This window comes from Schistocerca cancellata, chromosome 7 (assembly GCF_023864275.1).
Source record: "Schistocerca cancellata isolate TAMUIC-IGC-003103 chromosome 7, iqSchCanc2.1, whole genome shotgun sequence".
NCBI classification, from domain to species: Eukaryota; Metazoa; Arthropoda; class Insecta; order Orthoptera; family Acrididae; genus Schistocerca; species Schistocerca cancellata.
Window position 1 is genome coordinate 341174415 of NC_064632.1, and position 23566 is coordinate 341197980.

Here is a 23566-nt window from a genome sequence, read left to right on the forward strand (position 1 = left end):
GCCATACAAAGATGCATTATCTTTACAAGATAGGTCAGCATGGAGTCTAAGGTAACTTCCACATGGCTTTCATTTTGTTCCTGGCCATTATTATGTGGTTCCTGGCCATTATTATGTGGTAATCATTTGTTATTTTATGGCTTTGTGAAGCACACACTTATAATTCTTGAAATTCGTCAGAAATACTTCCGTAAAATTTGTTTTCTTGAAATTTTATTAAGTATCCTCTTTTCAGCACAAGATATTTTAATTCCTTTCGTCAGCCAAGGAACATTTCATTTACTAGTTTTGAATTTTGGTTTTTGACTCGAAAAGAAATATTGAAATAATGTGAGACTATTTCCATGAACATGTCAAATTTTTTACATGTGTTCTCACAGTTGTATATGTCATTCCATATTTCTTTTTTTAGTAAGTGCCTGATGTGTTCTAAGTTTTGCTTCCTAAAATTTCTACCTTTTCATGTTATTTGTGGTTCAATATTGCCAGCAGCCTCTATTAGGAATCACTGTAAGAACATCACTCACTGCTTGCTAAATGATGACGGACTGCACTTTACAGAGGTTTGAAGCATTGTCTCTGGTGCTTATTTGAATGCAGTTATGTTAAACTATAAAAAAATTACATATTAATCAATGGAAAATCCAGGCTGGAATGTAACAATGTTATGAGAGGGGAAGTGGCTACTCACCATATAGAGTAGGTGCTGAGTCACAGATTTTTGTTGTGCCTATCTGCAACTCAGCATCTCCGCTATATGGTGAGTAGCTACTTTCCTTCTCATAATGTTAAAAAATTACATATGCAATAGTAACACAAAAGACAGGAATTGTAAGCAGTTCTGTTACACTGTTGATAATGAAATTATTTTGATTAGCTGATGTTTTATGGTCTTTAAACGGCATTTTCTAATAAAGAATATTCTGGAAACTAAAATCTTATATTTGAGATATTTTACTATGTAACATATTTTGCAGTAATGTCTTATGGTTTTTGCTATAGAAAAAATTTGTCTACAGTGGTAACCATGGATTTTTTGGAGGTTTTTATTCTAAAATTCTAGCAATGTGTATTTTTTTTTTTGATAGAATTTTGAGTAATGATATTACCTGAGGTACAATATTTTACACACTTATTACTGATGTTTAAGTGAAAGATGCCACTATAAACACTTCGTCATCAAGAATGGATTCCTGGAGGGATTAGTACTGGCACCACTCTTCTTAAATTTATTTAGCAGTGACTTCCATATACAAACTGCAAAAAATTCCATTATGCCAATGACACGGCAATAACTGTACAGTCTAAGGACTATGAGCAAGGCAAGCAAATACTCAGTAATGATCTAGAGATCACAATCCTCAGAAAACTGAGGAATACTGTTTCCATCTGAGCAGTTGCACAGAAAGTATACAACTAAATGTATTCTTTTGTGGCAGAAAGGTAAAACACAATCATTTACAAAAAACATCTTGGAGTATACCTAGATTGCTCCCTCACCTTTAAAAAGCATCTCGAAACTACACAACAAAAATTGGAAACCAGAAATAGATTAAGTTGAGAAATTGCTGGAACAAAGTGGGGAGCACACACAAAGACACTACACATAACAGTACAAGCACTGGTGTATTCTGTAGCTGATTACTGCTCTCCTAAATGGAATGGAAGTTGTCATGTTAAGAAGGTAAACATACACTTTAACAATACAATGAGGCTAATCTATGGAACATTCACACACAAATCTTCCACAACTATGTGTTCTCACAAATCCCCTCCCCCAACTATGAAATTAAAGAACAAAAGGCATCCTTTCAAACAGCAACTACAGTACCTACCTACACAGACCCACCCAAACCATTTCCAGGAATGCACCTGCCTCAGAAATAATGGAGCCACCCGACCAGTATCAGAACAGGGCATGCCAGAATGAAAGCTATGCTCTCTAAGTAAAAAATCCCCAAAAGTCTTCAGCGTATCTGTACTTCCAAGAACAGACAATACAGAACATTGAAATAGAGTTTCCATATTTCCACATAGGAAATTCCAAGGGACATGATACAATCTGCTAGAAGCAACAACTGAAGCAGTGGAATGACTGAACTCACTGAATAAAGACAATGGGATCCTAATTCATAGTCTTTGTTTTGATGAAGCTCAAAGCAATAAAATAACTGTATATCCAGTAAAAAATTTTTCCCTGCTCAAGATGCACAGTTAGGCTAACTAACATAGTGCCTTACAGTGCAGATACTTCTCAGTGGAAATCAGACAGAACAGTTAATGACTCCAGAACAAATATTTTTAAGAACAGTTAATAAAAGATGATCTGATATGAAATTTATGATGAACCAAATGCTAACATAAAATTTAATCTATTTCATGATAAATTCATACCATTGTTTGAAAATAGCTTTTGACATAAGCTAATCAGAAAGCACATTAGAGATGTGTAAGAAAACTGTGGATCACTTAGGGATTAAAGTATCTTGTAAAAGGAAAAGGGGTGGCAACAACAAGTTCAGATCCTGCAGTAGTTGTACACTACAAAAGCCACTCAAAATTACTAAGAAAAATTATTTAAAAAATCAAGACACATGCATATTATATCAGAAACAGACTCATGGTTCTATGGAATGTAGTGAAGTGGGAGACAGTCCGAAGAACAGGATAACATCACTGTTGAATGAAATGGAAGGGCTATAAATGATCAAGTGTAGGCAACAGATAGGTTTAATAACCATTTCTTAAATGCAGTAGAAAATATGGGGACAAACAGTTCAAGAGAAAAATCATGGCCGTATACTGCAAAAACAACTCTCATAAAATTCAGTCTCCTTCTGAAATTAAGAAAATAACATATTTACTCAAAAATAAAAGTTCATGTGGATTTGATAGTGTTCCCAACACAGTACTGAAGATTTGTTGCTATTTAATAAGCCCAATCTTGTCTGAAATATGTAATGCGTTATTATCTCAAGGCATTTTTCCAGAGAGATTGGAATATGCCATTGTTAAAGATCTGAAATATGTAATGCATTATTATCTCAAGGCATTTTTCCAGAGAGATTGTAATATGCCATTGTTAAAAGTAAGAAAGGTAATAGGAAATATTTCAATAACTACTGACCTGTTTCACTACTGATATTATTTTCCAAAATTTCAGAGAATATGATGTATTCTAGAATAGTATACCAACTGAGAAACAGTAAAAATTCAAGCTGTGATTTCACAGCTTGAATTTCAGAAGAGTTGCTCATTGAAATTGCCATTTATGTGTTCACTCACCAAATTTTACAAACATTAAATAACAAAATAGTGCTGGTCATCCACAAAAAGAACTAGTTCTGTCTGTTGGATATTACATGTAAGATCAACTGCATATATGAGGAACAAAAGCAGATCTACATCTCAGTCTTGAGAAACCCCATAAACTGATTCCCTCCAGTCAGAAGAATCTAAATTGATTATACGGGTTGAATTACTAAGTAAAACTTTCTGCATTGTTCTGATTAGATATGACATTATTCATTGGTGAGCTATATCATAAATTTCATAAAACCTCAGTTTATATGGGAGAATATTGTGATTCACAGAGTCAAACATCTTAGACAGGTGACAGCAAAAATGCTTGAAACTAGTTACTCTGTAGACACCATATGGTGAATAAAGTAAATCAATTTGTATTCCTTAATAGTTTGGCAAACTTCTCAATTCTTTAGACAAGATGTGGTCATTGTTGAAATGAATAAATTATCAGCATAATCAAATTTCTTCTTAAGATATTATCTTTAAATATGTAGATGGTCACAAACATGGCTGTAATTGAGGCATTCTCTGCAAGAATGACTTAACTGAAATTGAAATAAGTCAGTAAGTCTTACATATTACACTATCATGTCATATATTCTGAAACCACAATATTTCATTTTTATTTGACTGCAATGTAGTCTATATATGAGAGTTTGAAATGAATAAAAAACTTTAAAATGTTTGGTGCTCTGTATCTCAATCTCAGTATTTATGTTTCAGTTGAGTTGTTGCTCCACAGAATGCCTCAATTACTATTTGCCAGAAACATTTCTTTTCTGTATCAATATGTGAAAAAATGAATTGAACATTATAAAATCCTGCAATTTTGAATACCAAAGACAGTGGTCTGACATGTGTTTCTGCACCTGTAAATTTATGATGTTTAACTATACAAAACAGTGTTGTAGTATTTGATACACAGCCTAAAACAATATAGTGATGCCAGTTGTACAGCCTTATTAAAGTCACATTATGAACAATAAGGATTAGAAAATACAGCTTGTAAAGTAATTGCCACATGTCATGTACATATGGTATATAAATTAGATCTGTAAAGGAATGTTGAACACGAAAATAAATACTATTTGTGGTAAGATTGATTGATATCTGAGTAATTGAGATATTCCATCTTGCTTCATTTCACCCCTTAGCTCTTGCATAAAAGGAATGTGGATTTCAAGTATACTGATGGAATTAAAATTCTTAGCCACAAAGTACATGGCTCCATTCTGTATTCTCCTCTTCCTGTGAATGAAATGAACAATTATTTCCCATATCACATCGTGTATGTACAGGGTGACAATCATTGAACTATATGAAATAAAATCATGAGTTTGCATTAGTGTGTTCAAACTGCATGTTTGGCCATGAGGCATGATGGAAATTAATTTGCACTGTGTGGTTTGGTTTAACGACGAAGACCACTTTCATTTGGATGGGTTTGTCAATAAGCAAAACTGGTGCATTTGGGGATTTGAGAATCCACTTTTTGTGATCAAGGTGTCTCGTCACCCTCAACAGGTGGCTGTATGGTGTGCAATGTCCTGTCATGCAATAATGGGAATGATATATGGCACAGTGACTACCGAATGGTACGTGAAGGTTTTGGAAGGAGATTTCATTTCCATTATCCAAAGTGATCCTGATTTCAACAATATGGGGTTCAGGCAAGATGGAGCTTGACCCCATCGAAGCAGGAGAGTGTTTGATGTCCTGGAGGAACACTCTGGGGACCACTTCTGTCTCTGGGGTAGCCAGAGGCCACTGGCATGGGTCTCGATTGGCCACCATATTCTCTGGATCTGAACACATGCAACTCCATTTTGTGGCACTGTATTAAATATATGATGTACAGCAATAACCCAAGAACCATTCCTGAGCTGAAAACAGCCATTCGGGAGATCATCGGCAGCATTGATATTCTGACACTTCAGCGGGTCATGCAGGATTTCACTATTCATCTGTGCCACATCATCACCAATGATGGCAGGCATATCAAACATGTCATAAGCTAAATCCAAAAATCTGTAGCAACATTTGAATGTTGAATAAAGTGTGTGCACGCCACAGTTTGTAACTAATTTATGTTTTTTTCCCCCTTATAGTTCATTAATTGTCACCCTGTAAGTCATTTGTAACATAAAGCCCAGATCCAGTTATTTATTTAACACATCCCTTTGACTGTCTTAGTCAGGCTATCAAAGGTCTGAAGCACTTTACAGCAAAGGCAAGTTAATACTCAAAACTGACACTGTATATTTGCTTTTCTGTCTTTAGAGAATTGCAAATCTTTCTCGTCAGTAAACACATACATGAAACTTTATTTTATTGTGAAGTATGCAAGCAAAAATTGTGATTCCTTGCACAGAATTCTAACAGAAAGTAACAAATAAAGTTTTATATTCAACAAGTAAAAAATTATATTTGAGAAAGCAATACTGTTTTGCAGTGAAAATACTTGGAAAAAGATTGATAAGTGAGGTTATAAGATTTTCAGTTACTGCAAAGACACATTTAATGTACCACTTTCTTACAATATGGATGAGTTCAAAAAAAAAAAAAAAAAAAAAAAAAAAAAAAAAAAAAAAAAAAAAAAAGAGAGACAGAGAGAGAGAGAGAGAGAGAGAGAGAGAGAGAGAGAGAGAGAAGAAGAAGAAGAAGAAGAAGTAGAAGTAGAAGAAGAAATAAAGTCATTCTAAGAGGCAGCAATGTTTAGTCTAAATTGTGAAGTGTAGAAGTGTAGAAAGGGAGCTTGGGGTTTTTACATCCTCTCAGCATCAGTGTTGTTAAAGATGGATGACAAGGCCAGATTTGGGGCAAGAAATCATTCATATCTTTTTCACATAAACCTACCCAGCATTTGCCGTGATCAATTTAGGGAAACCATGGAACACCTAAGTCAAAATGGCCAGAGGGGTATTTGCTCCACCCTCCCAAATGTGAACCCAGTTTCGTCGCTGTGCCACCTCACTTGGTAGGATTATGAGAATAAGGTAGGGCATGTGCTGACACATATAAACATTTTTCCCGTACTTACTAAGAGCGGTAAAAAATAAAACTGACCACTGTAAGTATAAAAAAATGAAGACAATAAATGTGTAATCATTTCTATAGATACAAATTTCATTTTATAATTTATGCTTCCTATATTTTTAGGAAAATGGATTAAAATTTTGTGTCATTTTACAGAAAAGATAGTGTTGTAATTAACTGCTTAATTGTAACTGGGCATATAAATACTATTTATGAAGAAATGTGCTAAACATTGTTGTATTGAGTTTCTGGATATACTTCTACTGTTCATGTAAGAGCAATATACAACCCTAATTTCATTCATGTGGTTTTTGTTGTAGTAAGTTGCACAGTGGCCAACAACTGCTCCCCATTTGGTGTCTGTGCCTATGATGAACTGACAGCTGGGTATCACTGTCAGTGCTTGCCGGGCTATGTAGGAGATGGCTACAGTTGTGTTGATTCAACCCTCCTGCCTCAGCAGCCACCATCCACCCTTGCACCTTCAGGCCCACTTCCTGGCCAGTCAGAGGAAGAAACAGCACCTGCTCCAACCTGTACACTTGGGGTCTGTCTATGTCCACCAAGCTACGAACTTCGGAATGGTGCCTGCTTGCCTAAAACTGAACAGTGTAAGTTTGTAGTAGTACAATGAATATTTTGTAAACTGATGTGAAGATCAGTTGTGAGTTATCAGATTACATTATTCCAGCCCATAACTGTGCACTTTTCTCAAAGAGATACTGCTGAAGTGTGGTATTAGGGACCAAAAGATCCACACAAAATTTTTGAAGACTGTCTGTAGTTGAATCACTTTCCTTTGAACTATGCAGCTTGCATTTTAATATTCAAGGATACAACAATGTGCGACATCTACACAATAGAACAAAGGCCTATCACCAGTTCCGGGAATCTAACAGCAAAACATTGTTATACTTATACTGTTTACCATTTGTTTGTATTGTAAGGTACATTCTGACTAAAGCGTGGAATATGATGATAGAGTGTGTTTTTTGTTCAATCTAAGTGCTCTGTCACAGCTGGGTATGGCACCGTAATGAAACATTTAACACTACATGGATAGGTAAAGTCTGTAAATCAGAGTATTCAGACAAAATCAAACAATGCAAAATCCAGGATGGAATAATAACAATATTATGAAAAGAATAGATTGCTACTAATCACATAGAGGAGATATTGAGTCACAGACAGTCATTACAAAAAGACTGCTATACATTTGAGCTTTCAACCAAAAGGCCTTCTAAAGTAGAAACCATACACACATGCACACAAGTACAACTCACACATGCATGAGCACTGTCTCTGGCCACTGAGGCCAGTCTGCATACAGCAACTGTGCCTGATGGGAGAAGCCGTCTGTGGGTGGTGTGGGTAAGGATGAGGTTGGGGCAGGGAAAGGGAAGGATAGCAGGGCGGTGGTGTGGGAAAGGTGCAGTGCTGTTTGTAGGAGCATGCAGGGATGTGGTGGACAGAGGGTAGGGCTGCTAAGTGCAGTTTGGAAGTTCGAGGTGGAGGGGATGGGGGAGGAGCAGAAAATGAGAGAAGTAGAGGAGAGGGACAAATTGGGTTGCATTGTACACTGCAGTAGTGGAAGCAGGGACAGGGATAGGTAGGTGAAGGAAGGGATTAATAAAGTCTGAGGCCAGGGGTTACAGGAATGTAGATGTATTCCAGAGAGAGTTCCCAAATGCGCAGTTCAGAAAAGCTGGTGTTGGTATGAAAAATCTAGATGGCACAGCCTTGGAAGCAGTCATTGAAGTGAAGCACATTGTATTGGGCAGCATTTTCAGCAGCTAGGTGGTCCAGCTATTTCTTAACCACAGTTTGTTGGTGGTCATTCAAGCGGACAGACAGCTTGTTGGTTGTTGTGTGTAAGTAGAAAGCAGCACAGTGGTTACAGCTGAGTTTGTAGATCACATGTTGCTTTTTGCAGGTGGCCCTGCTGTTAATGGGAGAGGTGATGCCTGTGACTGGACTTGAGTAGATAGTGATGGGAGAATATGGGACAGGTCTTACATCTAAGTCTACTGCTGGAATATGAGCCATGACGCAAGAGGTTGGGAGCAGGGCTGGAGTAGGGATGGGACAATGATATTGTATAGGATTGGTGGGTTGCAGAAAACCACTGTGGGCTGAGTGGGAACGGTTGTGCATTGGATATTCCTCATTTCCGGGCATGAAAATATATAGTTGAAACCGTGAAAGCTGTCATATGATCTACGAACTCAGCTCAATCACTGTGCTGCTTCCTACATGGGTATGGCAACCAGCAAGCTGTCTGACCATATGAACAGCCATTGACAAACTGTGGTCAAGAGACAGCTCAACCATCCAGTTGCAGAACATGCTGCCCAACACAATGTGCTTCACTTCAATTACTGCTTCACAGCCTGCACCATGTGGCTCCTTCCTGCCAATGCCAGCTTTTATGGACCTGCAAGTAGGAACTCTCCCTGCAATATATCCAAGGTCCCCTTAAGGCCTCAGCCTTCCCTAGTCCCTGTTCTACAATCATCTATCACTCCCACTCCAGCACTACACAGTCTTCTGTTCCACCAGCAAATTCACTAGTATTTCCCCCTTTTTCTACTTCTCTACTCACCCCCCCCCCTTTCATCTCCTCCCTCCGTCCCCTCCTCAAACCTCCTCCTGACTGCACATAGCATCCCTACCTTGTCCCCACTATGTCACTGCATCCATTCACAAGCAGCACCACACCTTCCTCCTCCCTACCCCAGCCTCCTGCTTACCCCACCACCCACAGATTGCTTCTCCCATCAAGAGCAATTTCTGCGCACTGTCTGGTCTCAGCAGCCAGAGACAGTGGTCATGTTTTTGTGAGTTGTGCCTGTGTAAATGTGTGTGTGTTTTCTACTTTAGAAGAATGTCTTTTAGCAGCTGTTTTGTTGTGCCTGTCTGCGATGGAGTATTGAGGCACTATGATTTGGAAGTGATTTAGGAAAGGGGGGATTGGCTATGATTCCAATGAATGGACATTCTAGCACTACTGAACCACATGCTACATTTTTTATTCTAATAACCACAGAGACAGCAAAATTATGAGGCAATCCTACTGCCTTCCATTTCTGTGTAATGGGCCCAGAATCATGATGGTGCTTATAGGTATACAGCCCATTTTACAAAAGAGAATCCTTGATTGTGTGCAGATTCCTTGTCCTACAATATCTCCAGATTTATTACCATTTGGAGTGTGCTGGAACCTTGTGGCAATCCACACAAGGAAACATAACACTCAACAGACAGTTTTTTATTGACACTGAACACAACATCACAATAACTGTACAAATCACAATTCCAAAGAGCTTTACCGTGAGAGAAGTCCAATAATAAGCAGAGTAAAACATCTTCATAGAGTACAATTACATAGGCAGTATCAAAGTGTGTGAGTGGTGGCTGGATAATAGGAGAGACTGCTTAAATGCCGGCAGATGGTACATTGGCTGGTTGCTAAGATGCTACTTCCACCAACACCAGTGGAGGACCCTGGTGATACCAATCTCGCAGATGGTGGATGGCATGCTCTGGTGTGCTGGCCCCATACAGACCTGGCAACTGTGTTGCTTGGTGCTCGGTGTCTACTACCAGGGCACTGGTGCACTGTGTTAACTGTAAGACGGCAGAGTTGATGGCTAGATGGCTCTGAGCACTATGGGACTCAACTTCTGAGGTCATTAGTCCCCTAGAACTTAGAACTAGTTAAACCTAACTAACCTAAGGACATCACACACATCCATGCCCGAGGCAGGATTCGAACCTGCGACCGTAGACGGCAGAGTTGTGAGGGGAGTGCGGGTAGAGGAGGAAGCAAGCATTGGCTGGCGAGGGGAGGGGAGCCATGGGGGGGGGGGGGGGGGGACAAGGCACACACCTACCAGTTGCAGTGCTGGCACTACAAATTGTGCGCCATGCTTACACGAAAGCAGGCGAAAGGCTTGGAAGTAAAACTCGCTTTAAATGTTGTTTGTAAACAAAACTGAAATCATCATGTACATTAAAATCTATATATGTAAAAATGAATGTATGCATGTTTGTCTACTATGCGCTCACAAACCATTCATCTGATTGCAATGAAACTTTGGTGAGTTGTTCTCCGAACGCCCGAAAAGAGTAATGGACAATGTTTCAACAGTTAGGCCATTGTAGCATGAGAAAGATTTATAAGAAAATGCCTTCTGCACTGCATACATTTTTTTGGATTTGGAAATGTACTGTAATATGAATGTGTTTCAAAATAATACAGTAACCAGTGGTGTTTCCATACATAGCAATACGTTAGCAAGGAAAAATGAAATATAAGGTAAATCGGACAAAATAAGGGGCTCCTTCAAAGTGACCGTGAACAAAATATCTGAAATGGAAACTCACCTTTTCTTGCCAGGCATTTGTGGTGATACGCCAGGATGAATCTTGGAAAACTGTTTGAATCTTCCAATGCTATGCATGCTTTATGTAGCAGCTCTCACTGAAGATTTGTAAATGGGGTGAAGCAATTTTTTCTGCTCCTTTTCCCGTTCGCAGCATTCAATCACACAAAATATAATTTTGCGAGCATCGCTACATAATACTGGTTTCCTTCTAACCGTAGGCCTACCGGTAGGGGTTGTTGGCGACTCCCGAGATGGGCCAGCAACTGCTTCTTCACTCATTTTGATAATGTTTAGCACAACTGCACAATAAAAACACGCAGAACAGTACAGTGCAAAACAATAATGAAGCAGACGACAATGGCTACCTTGTACAACACAGTCAGCTACGTAATGTTGGCAGCAGTCGAAACTGCGTGCCTACCGAAGCCTCCCGACGTTTGTCGACTTCTACCGATTCAGGACTAGGGAGAGGTCTGCCATCTAAAAGTTTACACACTGTATAGCCCACAGAAGGATGCAGTACATTGTCATAGTTCTTCCTGCATGCAAAGGTGACGGAAAACCAGTGCCTAAGCCATGGATTCAGCAGGAAATAAAGGGTGACTTTCAGTAAGGTGGCGTTGTTGATGGGCATTGGTTTGAGCTCTGACGGGCCTGATGGTAATGATGGTGCTACCAGTGCAGTGTCTCTGTTGTGACTACAGCCTCAGTAGTGTCCCAGGATCCAACCCCTGGACTTGGCAGAGGCAAGAATAGATCTGTGTTGGCTGGAACAGCTGTGTGCAGGCAATAGTGCCCCACCTGGGAGCTGCCCCAGCCTGCGGTGCAGGGAAGCGAGCCACAATGGTGGCTCACTCTGCTTTGCAGACAGTGTTTCAATGTCCTGCTCCTCTGTAGGGGTCATGGTAACATCTGCTTCTGACTTGACTGTAAGTAATGTTTAGAGTGGCCACCAGTGGCTCTGGTGGTGGGGCATCTGTAAGAAACCTGGAACATGTTAGATCTTAAGTGTGCTGCTTCAGAAATGGAGAGGAGCAAAGATAGATAGTGTAGGCATAAGATGGCAGGGTGGAGGGTACAGCAACAAATGATGGTCAATGGTGTGATGGTGCTGGGCTGCCCGACCATTGGTGGTGAGGCCCTCATTCCAGGAAAGGTGTGATTGGTTCTGGTGGTGAGCCATCTGCCAGTAGGAGGACTGAAGTTCATGTACAACTGCAGGCACCCAGTGGTCTTGTTTACCATAGACACCAGCCCAAACCTGGTTTCCTTTCTTGAACACTGATGATGGGCACACTTTCAGCATGTGAGGTGCTGGCACCAGCAGATTTAGGAGGGTGCATGGCTGGTGGCCATAAAAAAGTCCTACTGGACTTTGTTCCACATAAGGTGTCAGTCAATAAGAGCACAATAACAATGTAAGTGCATCATGTGTGGGAGTATATTTCATATATTCCTTTATTTGTTGCTTGAATGTGCAGATGAGTCACTCCAGTTCTCCATTAGATTGTGGATGGAAGAGGGGGATATGAGGTGACAGATATCATCTTGGTTGCACATAGTCTCAATGGTTTCTGCCACAAACTGAGGCCATTGTCCATGGTGATATTCATTGGAGGGCCTTTGATGGTGAAGATTTTGGACAGTGCATGTATGGTTACTTTGGCTGTAGTGGAGTATAAATGTACAGTGTATGGATAGTATGAACAAGTGTCTGGGTCCTACAAAGTCCAGATTGTCATGGAACAGCTTGTTGTTCAGCACAGTTTTTCACAGGTACACACTAAATGCTCTATGAGCTTGTCGATGATTGGCTAGCAGGCTTGACGGTAGGCTAGTAGTATAGTGTGTGATAATGCTGATGGCCATGATGAAGCAACTCGGGGAATATCTATGCAGAGGGGCATGAATATAACTATTCTTGGTGTGTCATGTTCTGTTGTGAGGAAAATAATGCCATCCTCCAAAATCAAGCAGTGTCTTAACAGAATGTAGTGATACACAGTATCTGTTTTCACAGAGGATACTCAGGCCCCCTGTGTAACATGTGGCAGCACACACACCACAGGACTACATCAGTACATATGACATTAGCAATCAAGTAGCTGGTACTAGGAAAGGTGTTTATTGTTGATTTGGCTGCATTATTCAAACATAAACAATATTTATTCAGTTTTGAATGACAGATCTGCAACCATAGGCAAGCGAGATAATGCACTGGAATTTGCTTGTTTAGCTACAGAGTGAAAATGACTTTCATTTGACTCAAAAAGAGTGACCAACGTTGAATATGCTGTTCTGTCTTATTAGGTATCTGAGAAGAAGGCCCAAACAATGGAATCAGTTGTTTATGGTCTGATACTGGATGGTACTTGTCTCCGTACAGGGTTACATGGAATATCTTAACTCTGTATAATATAGTCAGAGCCTCTTTTTCAATATGTGAATAATTTGAATGGGCTGGTTCAATGTATTAGTTGCAAAATCTGTTTGGTGAGCATCCAGCATCATAGTGTGACAATACTGCTTCTATTCCATATTGGCAGGCATCAGTGACAAACAGATGTTGCTTGCCTGGTTAGAAAGTAGCCAAGGACCAGGTGGCGTGCAGCTTGTTTTAAGTGTGCAGAACAACTTTCTTCATTCATTTGATTGAATGAAAGAAAACCCTTAGTGATGTAGTGCATTACAAAATTTGGGCTGCTTGAATCTACCACAGAAATTGCTTTTGTTGTAAAGGACTGAAATTCTTTTATGTTGATTGGTTGTTGAAGTGTTTTGATTGCAAAAACATGTAGAGTAGTTGGCTTAAGTCCCTATTTTCATATTATGTGGCTGATGTACTCAATATACAGTTAAATTTTTTTTAAATTTTGTGCATTATATTTCAGACCAGTCTCTTAACAGGACATGAAAAAGAATTAATATATTTTTTGTAAGTGTTCCCATCTCATGGGTCCTGTGACAACAGTGTTGTTTCAATAATGCAGCAAGGAACCTGCTGCTTTAGTTGCTCCAAGTATCTTTGAAATATTTCTTGTGGGGAATCTGCCTATATCAACAGCTAATTACTTGTATCAAAAAAAGTCAGAAATGTATGTTAAGTACCATGATTTGTTGGCATGGTCTGGCCTGCGGGAGGTGGAGGTATGTGTCAGACAGACCTATTTTAGAGATGTACTGGCCATCCTTGAGTTTTGCCAGTAATTCCTCAGGCTGTGCAATAGGGTATGTATCTATGATTGTCTGTGCCCCTACAACAGACTTGAAAAATTCAGAGAGGTGCAATTCACCAGATTTTTTAAATTATTGTTATTATTATTATCAGGAGACTATTTGTGATTGATTTCATTACTTCTGAAGCTATGAGTGTGTCTAATTCCTGTTTTACTTGGTCTCACAGAGCCATGGACATGCGACTAGAATGGAAAAAATGAGAACTTGCTGATGGCCTAAGATAAATGTGCTTCAAAATGATTTGCTTTTCCTAGCCTGGTGCAAAATATCTCTGGAAACTCACTACAGATCTGTTCTAATTCTTGGAAAGGGACTTCTTCTGACACAAGATAAACTGAAGTGTTAATGACAAATCCAGACATCAAGAAAGCATCTAATCTGAAAAGATTTTGTGTGACTTATTGACTACTGACGTTTTTGTATGAGACTTACATTGTAAGTTCACAGTGGATGGGAATACTTTGTTTGCCATATTGTAAGTTCACAGTGGATGGGAATACTTTGCTTGTCATAACTAATTAACCATCACTTCCTGGGTGGTCAGCACTGGGGTACCTATCTGATGTAAGTTTGAATATCCATCAGAGAAGCACTTATCCCATGTCCACTTGAAATTTTATCAATTGACCTCCAATGTTCAAAGAAATAAGCTATTAGTTTACACCCACTAATTCAGAATCAGTGGCTGTCCGGATGACATTAATGTCTTTGCTAAGTCATTTCACCAATTTAAGAGCTAGGTGCTGGCATGACAAACACTTGCAACATGACCTCATTTACATTTATTGCAGGTGTCCCATAGTGAGGACAATTTATCCTAGAAAGCTGCAAAAAATGTGCTGGGTAAGAGGGAAGTGACCGGTATCTGTTAGCTTGCCCTTGCATCCGCTATGAGAGAGGTTTTTGAAACAGTTTGCGGCTTGCTGGAAATAAATGCTATGTCCTGGTTGTTAGGCTATCTTAATAAGTGAGTAACTTTTCCGATTTTTGCACTCTGCTTGCATGCCACTACTTCAGCCCAACTTTTGGGTTGCTAGTCTGTTGCCCAGGGAGCTTAAAAAGATAGTGCAATCTGTAAAACCTCCGAAGTAGCATCAACAAATTGGAGGACTTTCTGACAGACTTCTTTGACAGCAGCTGACTGAAAAATGACGTCCCTAACCATTGAACTGGCATAGGATTCTTTACACAAAACTGACACAGACACACACTTGCAACATAGCCCCTGCAGTTCTGCTAATGCGACACAGTATGACTGATTAGATTGCTCCTGGCAATGGTAAAATCCTACCTTCACAGCAATGACATGAGCATCTCAGTGGTAATGTTTGGTGAATGAATCACACATCTCTCAGAAAGGTAGTTTGGCAGGCTCAATAAGGGGGATCTGTTTACTCATCAACCAATAAATCTATAGCTTAATCCAAGAAAGAAAGTAAGTAATTATGAAAGAGACCTCAAAAATGCAGTTAGGTTCCTCAAAAATATTCTTTTTTGTGAATTTCTGTATTGTTTCTTGCTATGGTGCATTTCTCGATTTTCCCATCATCTGAAGACATGCTAAATATACAAAATTTCTTTTTGTGTATGGTAGATACATGTCATGACAAGAATCAATAAAGAAATTCACATAAAGTCAGTGAATATTTTTGAGCAACCTTACGGCTCTTTTAAAGTCTGTTTCATAATTATTTTGATAATGGTTGCATTCCTCTTCAAGGATTTTCAGTCCAGTTTAGGTCCAAGAAAACAAGGTTGTAAAAGTTTTTTATCAGTTACCTGCATAGCAGATAAAGAGGGTGTAATGTTTTTTCATAAGTTTCTCCTCTGCAGCTGTTACATCAGATGGATGGAATGGGGTGGGTATCCATATTTGTGGTTGTTTTGATGTTTTGCTGGCTCTGCAGCACTGGACCCATCGTAGCACAGTCTAAGTTTATCTTAGCACAGTTCAAGTTTATTGTAGAACAGTTTGTACGTATCAAAACACAGTCTATGTGTAGTGTGCAACCCATCTCGTTGCCACTTGTGCATCAACATACACAAAGAAACACTAACTCAGATTAGACAGTTTTTTAGTGACACTGAACATGATGTTACAGTAAACATACAAATCACAAGACCAAGCAGCTGAACCATGAGAGAATCCTAATAACAAGTAGGGTAACACACATTTGCAGAGAGCAATTGCATATGCATATCAAAGAAGGTGACTGACACCTGGATGAAAGGAGAACTGGCTAGTATGTCGACTGCTTGGTACAATGCTGACCAAGGCAGCACTACAGTTGTGGTGACGCAGGTGTGTTACCACAAAACTTGCTTTACTGTCAGCCCCAAGGTCAAACTTTGGATATTCTAGTTTGTTGCCACAGGAAGTGTGATTGACTGTGCTGTAAGAAATCATTTAAAATCAGTATAAAGGAGTCCCTTGTGACAGAGCTGCCAAATATCACTGTGTGATCTTAACCCGTATGAACTTGGTGCTCTCTTTTTAAGTTATTCACTTTTCGTGGTTGTTTCATGCCAGCAACAGCTTGATGTTGCTAGAAATGACACATGGTGTACAATACTGATTAACTGCTTTCTTGTGAAAAGTGCTGAATTTCTCATAAACAGAATCAGAATACTTTCTGTGGAACCTGTAACAGTGCTCAAGTCATAAGTTTGTAGACCCTTAATTTGATGATCCAAGCTACAAGGACAAGTGAAAAATGCTATGTTTCACAAAGCAATTCTTTGTTACTGACATCATATGTCATTGGATATGTTTTTCAATTGCCTAAATATCTTATTTTCAGATCATGGTTTACAATGCTGTGGGATAAAAGTCACAAACATAAATTATTAGAATTTTATAATTGTTATTAATTGTGTTGTTGCTTATATTAGATTTAGATTTTCATCTTATTTTAATTTATCAACATAGCATCATAAATAGGATGTAATTGATCAGCTTCTATTCAGTTTTAGTCATGAGCTGTAATATCTGATGAATGTAAGCATAGTTTGAATCCACTGAATTTTTTCATAATAGGAAGAACATTGTGTCATTTCAGTACTGTCTTCATAATCGACTTGCACGACTTGATTTCCGAGATGATTAAAATTTTTTTGTTACTGTTGACACATAATCTTTCCACAGAAACATTCTAAGAATTGCTTAATATCATGAAACACTATCAGTTAACAGCATTTCAAATGTCCATGATAGAATAACAACAATATGGAAAGCATAGATTGCTACTTATCACATAAAGTAGGGATAGGCACAATGAAAAGAATACTACCAATATAGAACTTTCAGACAAAGCCCTTCCTCACAAGGAAAACTCACAAATCCACACAACAACTCATACAAATGTGGGTAATATCTCTGGCCAGTGGCAGTAGTCAAGTGTGCATGAGTTATTGTATGAATGTGTCAGAGTTCTACTTTTGAGGAATTACAGTATTCTTTCTGTAGTACCTGTCTGCAACTCAATGCCTCCTCTGTGTGATGAGCAGCCATCTATTGTTTCCATATTGTAGTTATTAGCATTTGAGTGACATCTCAGTGAATATCTATAAGAAAGGGAACTTACAGATTGAAACTCCAACTAAAGACAGCTAGAAAAAGTCTACCTACCTACTTACTAGTTGGTAGCAGTTGGATATAAAAAATGCTTACAGTGTCTCTATTTCTCAGGGCCTACAGTACTTTGCCTAGTACAAGACGAAGGATGAGTGAATGAATTTTGAATCTGGTGAAATTGGATCTGCCTGGAACCAAATAATAAAAAAAAAAGAATGAATGAATTGACTGCCAATGACAGATGATGCTTTAATAATAATAAAAAACACCACAAAGAAAGCATTTGGTAATCAGAGATAAGGAAAGCAGAAGTTGTCTGTAGAATCATGCATGTGGCAAAGACAGGATGAAACAGAGAAACAAAAAAGGTGATGCAAATAATAAAAGGGAAGAATATAACCAAGAGGAACCAACCGAAAAATGAAAGTGGTGGAGAGAATATAAATAGGAAGAGGGGGCTCACCAAAATAACCAGGCTAAAGGGGGGTAGGAGAGTAGAAAATAGACAAGCAGATGAAAGATATCTTACTTGAGGATCGTGTGGATAACTGGATGGAAGAATACAACTCATCCATATGATAAACCATGCACCAAGATTCCTGTTAGTCTCCTGTATTTTATGTTACTGACATCGTCTTACTTTGTGTGTCCTTTTATCCTTGTTGACAGTCTAGTGGTCGTAAGAAAAACATAAATAGAACACCTTGTCTCATACTTGACATGGATGTCTCTCTTAGGTAGTTTTCCCAGTGGATTTTTAGTTTGTTCCTGTGATGAACTCACCTAAGTGTTGGTGGCAAGAACCTCTGAACATTTTTTATAATGGAAAATGGAGAGAATTTACGTAATATGTTAGTTTTACCTACCTGCTGATGTCTCCATTTGTGTAATACTTTGATCTGCTGAAGTCTTTATTTTTAGACACCTGCAGAAAATTACTACTATACATGCACTCCATGTCACATAATCATTTTTCCAGAAAGGTACTTAAATTGTAATCATCACAAGAAGATTATTTAAACAGAGTTGACACTAGTGCTTTGTGCCTTTGTCTATGTGTGTCCAGCAGTTTCCGGAGATGACGTCGCATATCCTATGCTCACCTGTTTTGATGGCTCATGTGTCTGCCCTTTGGGATATGAAGCATCAGATGAAGGCCACTGCAAGCCTGCAGAAGGTGCAGCAGCTGGAAGGATGGGAACAAAGGGACCATCTGGATGGAAATGTATTCTAATCTTTAACTGAAATACAAAAAATAAATTAAAAATTTAAAAAAATATATTTTTGCATATTACACAGTGAATTGTTTCCAGACTAACTCTACTGTGTAAGACATAAAGCTGTTGTTAGCTACTGTCCATTTAAATCACTATATGATATGCAGTTATGCTATGTTATGATACTAATCATACTTATGGATGGCAAGAGTGCCTAATTACCTCGTGATGAAACTGGAATGGCTGTAGACATGTTGATAGCTACACTGCACATGATGTGCCAGAGATGTAGCTTGTTGAAATAATAGCTCTGTCCTAAGGAATTACAGACAAGACAGGAAAGGGATCTGTGTTTGGGGAAGATGGCAAAAAATTGGTTTGGAGTGAGTCTAGAGAGATCACGAGGTTATAGTCTACTCTTATTTTCATCTTGTGCAGTGTATTTTGTAAGTGTTTGAAACTCCCAGTGGCCTTTTTTTCTCTGTTTGATGTATTCCTCAAACATATTCCTTTTTCCTGTCTTTCTCTCAGGAAAAAACACACTCATTCCGAATGGCAGAGATTCATTTCCATTTGCACTGGAACTCATGATTCGTGGTATGGCTGTTCCATTTAAGGTGGATTAGGTGCTCTTATAACTAGGTTTCATTATTTTTATTGTTTAATTATCATTTTTATGCTTTAAACTACATTTATCAATTATTTTGCTGGTAGCACTTCTAGCTTGTCCATTTGACACTAGCTGTGCTTTGTCAGTAATAGACTCATATTGTCCTTATTGAGTGAGTTTTGTGTTGTGCCAGAATTGTTTGTTTTATAACAGAATTTAAACAGAAATGAATATCAATGAACAAATTAAGATTATCTTCCACCTTGGGCTGGATGTGTATGATAGCCTTTGGTTGTTTTAATGGTTCCGTATCTCAGCCGCTAAAAGTAGAACTCTTATAGGATCAATTTTTGTCCATCTGTATGTCTGTCTGACTATTAAGATGCCTTTTCTTCAGGAACAGGTAGACCAGTCAAGTTGAAATTTGTGTCACATATTAAGGACTATGGTCCAATGGTGATGTAAAAAATTTAAAGTTCTAAGTCAATGCAGTCAAAAGATATGGTCATTTATGCGACATATTTTGATACTGGCAAACCCACTCATCAAAACCTATAAAGAATTCCCCTTGGCATAGGATCATGAACTGTGGCAAGGAATGATGTTTCACAGTACAAGTAAAGGGGGAAAAAAATTTGTTAAATTGTAATTTTATCACACAAAAGTATCTTTCTGCCATTGGAACTTACATTGCATTCATCATCCGTCAAAAGCATGATTGAAAAATATTACTGCTTGCAAACATAAAATGTAAGTTGTAGTAATGATTTAGCAAGTAAATAAGAAATATTTTATTAAATCTTCTCTCTACATATATAAACTGAAGTCCCCTGATTTCTTCTTTTTTTATGCCTGAGCTAATGTCAGGTACTGCTTTAGAGATTTTGATTTCATCTTGGAACTTCTGGGATAAATATCTCGTCAGTATCAATATCAATAACAGGCAAAAATCTTAAAGATTCTCAATTCCCGGGAGGGATGAACTATGCCCTATCTAGGCCGAGATGCTGGAGGTTTTTTAAAAAAAAAGAGTCATAGGGGGGAATCTTTGTTTACATGTTGGTGATGGAGGAGGTGCTAGGGTGATCTGTAAATTCATTTTCTTTTTTTTATCAAAACCAAAGTGAAGCTTACAGTAATGCACATTATGTGAATTACTAAGGTGCAAAGTTCTAACAATTGTGTCTGTAGCAGAAAAGTGATATTGTGTCACAAGGAGATAAAAGAACATTCTACATCACTTTCTGATTGTAATGACTGGACATGGCATCAGATAAGATTTTAGATCTGAAGATGGTATAATTTGGTGAAATTGCTCACAGCAAAAATGATCTAGACTGGGGTTTATTCATAAAATTGCACCTGTTGAAGAAAACTGAAGGACTGTTGTCTATCAAATGAGCAATTTTGATAAAATTGTGGAGTGTTCAAGACAAAATATGAAGTGCAAATATTTTTAACACAAAATATTGATATCAGTTGTAAACTGTCTCATCATTATTGTACAAGATAATTGCACATCAATATAACATTTTGTATTTGAAGGCATGTTAACATTTAACTGATTAAAACAATTCACTTAATAACACTGTAACATAATGAGACTGATTGGCTAGTCAGTGCTTACCTTTTGAGGGCAAAATTCAAAGTACTGTCAGTAGATACACTTAAAAATAGCTCTTGGAACTATTAATTCCTTCTTCAAAGAAGAAAGAGGGATGTGTTGGGGAGGATGCCAAGGAGGAGTAGGTAACTCAGATGTAAATAGAGAATTATTTGGCCATAAACAGCAACAGTTATGATTTATTGCCTGAAATATTTATTTTACCGTAAAGTTATGACAAATAAAAATCCAGAAATACACGAAGAGGGAGGAAAATCAAGTGATGTAAGAATAGTGATGGGACAAGTGACTGGTTTTAACAATCGTTAAGCTAGTCAGTTTGTTCAGTTGGTTACTCTGTACTTATGCTAATTCTGGCCCACACCTCCTCCTTCTCTGGTAATCTGCATGTATGCCATGCAGAATGCAATGCACTGTATTTACCAGCTTTGTGTTTGGCCAGGAGAGCAGATGAACACAGGAGGTTGCGAGTGCCTGCTGATAACAGCTGGCTGCACTGCTCCCACCACCTACTCCAGTCCAGTCCCAAACATCACCTTTCCTGCCTAAGGCAGGGCTAACTGTGAAACCAATCATGTGATCTACAAGCTGAGCTGCAACACTGTGCTGCATTCTACATGGGTGTGACAATCAACAAGCTGTCTGTCTGCATTAATGGCCACCAACAAACTTCGGCCAAGAAACAATTGGACCACCCTGTTGTTGAGAACACCACTGAACACAATGTTCTCCATTTCAATGACTGCTTCACAGCCTGTGCCACCTGGCTCTTTCCTACCAGCACCAGATTTTCTGGATTAAGCAGGTGGGAACTCTCTGTGCAATATATCCTACATTCCCGTAACCCTCCTGGTCTCAACCTTCATTAGTCATTGTCCTTACCCATCTAGCCCATTCCCTGTTCCCATTCCAGTACTAACCAGCCCTCTATTCCACCAACACACCCAGTCTTTTTATTTCTCTCAACTGCACCTAGCTGCCCCTCTCTCTCTCTCTACCTCATTCCTGCATGCAACCACTAGCAGCACTCTACCGTCTTCCATTCCTAGCCTACTATCCCTTCCCTCCCCACCCCAGCCTCCTCCTACCCCAGTTGCCTCTCCCATCATTTGCTGCTGTTTGTAGTCTGGCTTCTTCCACAGACTGTGATCGATTGTGTTCGTGTGTGTGTGTGTGTGTGTGTGTGTGTGTGTGTGTGTGTGTGTGTGTGTGTGTCTATTTTCGGCAAGGCCTTGTGAGCTGAAATGTCATTTTGTGACAATCTTTTCGTTGTACCTATCTGAGACTCAGCATCTTCGCTATATGGTTAGTAGGAATTGTCCTTTTCATAATATTGTCACATTCCATCGTCCATTGTTTGAAATTCAAAAATCAGTTTTAAATGATGAAAAGAAGAATAATGTAGAATGCTTACTTTAACTTTGGTGTAACCCATGAATTATCTACACTTAACCTAGGGAAAGGGCTACCAACCTGAGGGATGTGTACCCCAGTTGTATCCTATTGCTTTAGTTCAACCAAGAAAGTACAACAGACTCACTTCAGTCAGAAGAATTAATGGATAGTGCAGTGAACTAAAATACTAAAGAGTAGTTTAAGTTGAAAGAACCAATGCATACTTCTGCAGACAGGAAAACACAGACTAGTTTCACTTGAAAAGAAAGAATGAGCAATTCAGTCATTATGCAAACCTACAGCAGACTGCATCAACTGTTTTCATTTAGCTGCTCCCACAGACTGTTTTTACTCAAAAGAATGCATGAATAATTCAGCCGATATGTAAAAATATGTCTCAATAAGTTGTTTGTCTTCCAACAATGGGCCAAGTCAATTGTTTTTGTTCAATTGTTCCCATCACTAGGTAATATAGTGGTTACCGCACTGGACTGGCATTTTGGAGAACTGGTTGTCAATTCTCCATAGAGCCATCTAGTTTGTGTTTCCCATGGTTCTCCTATGGTACTCAGGAGAAATGCTAGTGTGGTTCCTTTAAAAAGATAGGCCAATTTCCTGCACCATTCTTCCTCAACCTATGCTTCTGTTCCACTGTGTCACTGACATGTTTATATACAGTAACCTTCTTTCTTTTAAAAAAGGAGGAAATGACAGCCACTTGCCTGCAGCTGAATAATGAACACATGTAACAGATCACATTAACTTTCAGTTGTGTGTGTGTGTGTGTGTGTGTGTGTGTGTGTGTGTGTTTGTGCACAAGAGAGAGAGAGAGAGAGAGAGAGAGAGAGAGAGAGAGATCGCTTATAGTGAGAAAAGACCAAAGCCTCAAAGGGTAGTGCGATTTTCTGATCCACTGAATGTGGTGGTGTTTCACCCTTCATTCATGTGCAGATAAGTAGTTATCTTTTGTCCTCTTTGTTTGTTATAAGGTAACTTTCCAGGCAAGCCAGGATCATAAGTGGCATTTATAGGATCATTATTTCACTAACCATCTGAAGATTGTTATCACAGTTGTAATATTGTTGAAAACCTTATTCCAACACAGCAACTCACCTAGTCATTTGCTTATTTTATTTCTTCTCCAATTTTCTAAAGGTCCCAATAGAAAATAAAGATATT

General features: G+C 38.7%; 1 protein-coding gene across 2 annotated transcripts in view; it reads left to right on the top strand.

The window, feature by feature from the left end:
* The window catches only part of LOC126092570 (nidogen), a 308151-nt gene that overhangs the window by 225389 nt on the left and 59196 nt on the right, over nt 1–23566 (top strand). The window contains exons 14-15 of one of the 2 annotated variants that reach the window (XM_049908247.1): nt 6663–6953; nt 18611–18766. In XM_049908247.1, the coding sequence (XP_049764204.1) occupies nt 6663–6953; nt 18611–18766 (447 nt within the window). The remainder of the gene's footprint in view (nt 1–6662; nt 6954–18610; nt 18767–23566) is intronic. The other variant, XM_049908248.1, reaches the window with a different exon arrangement.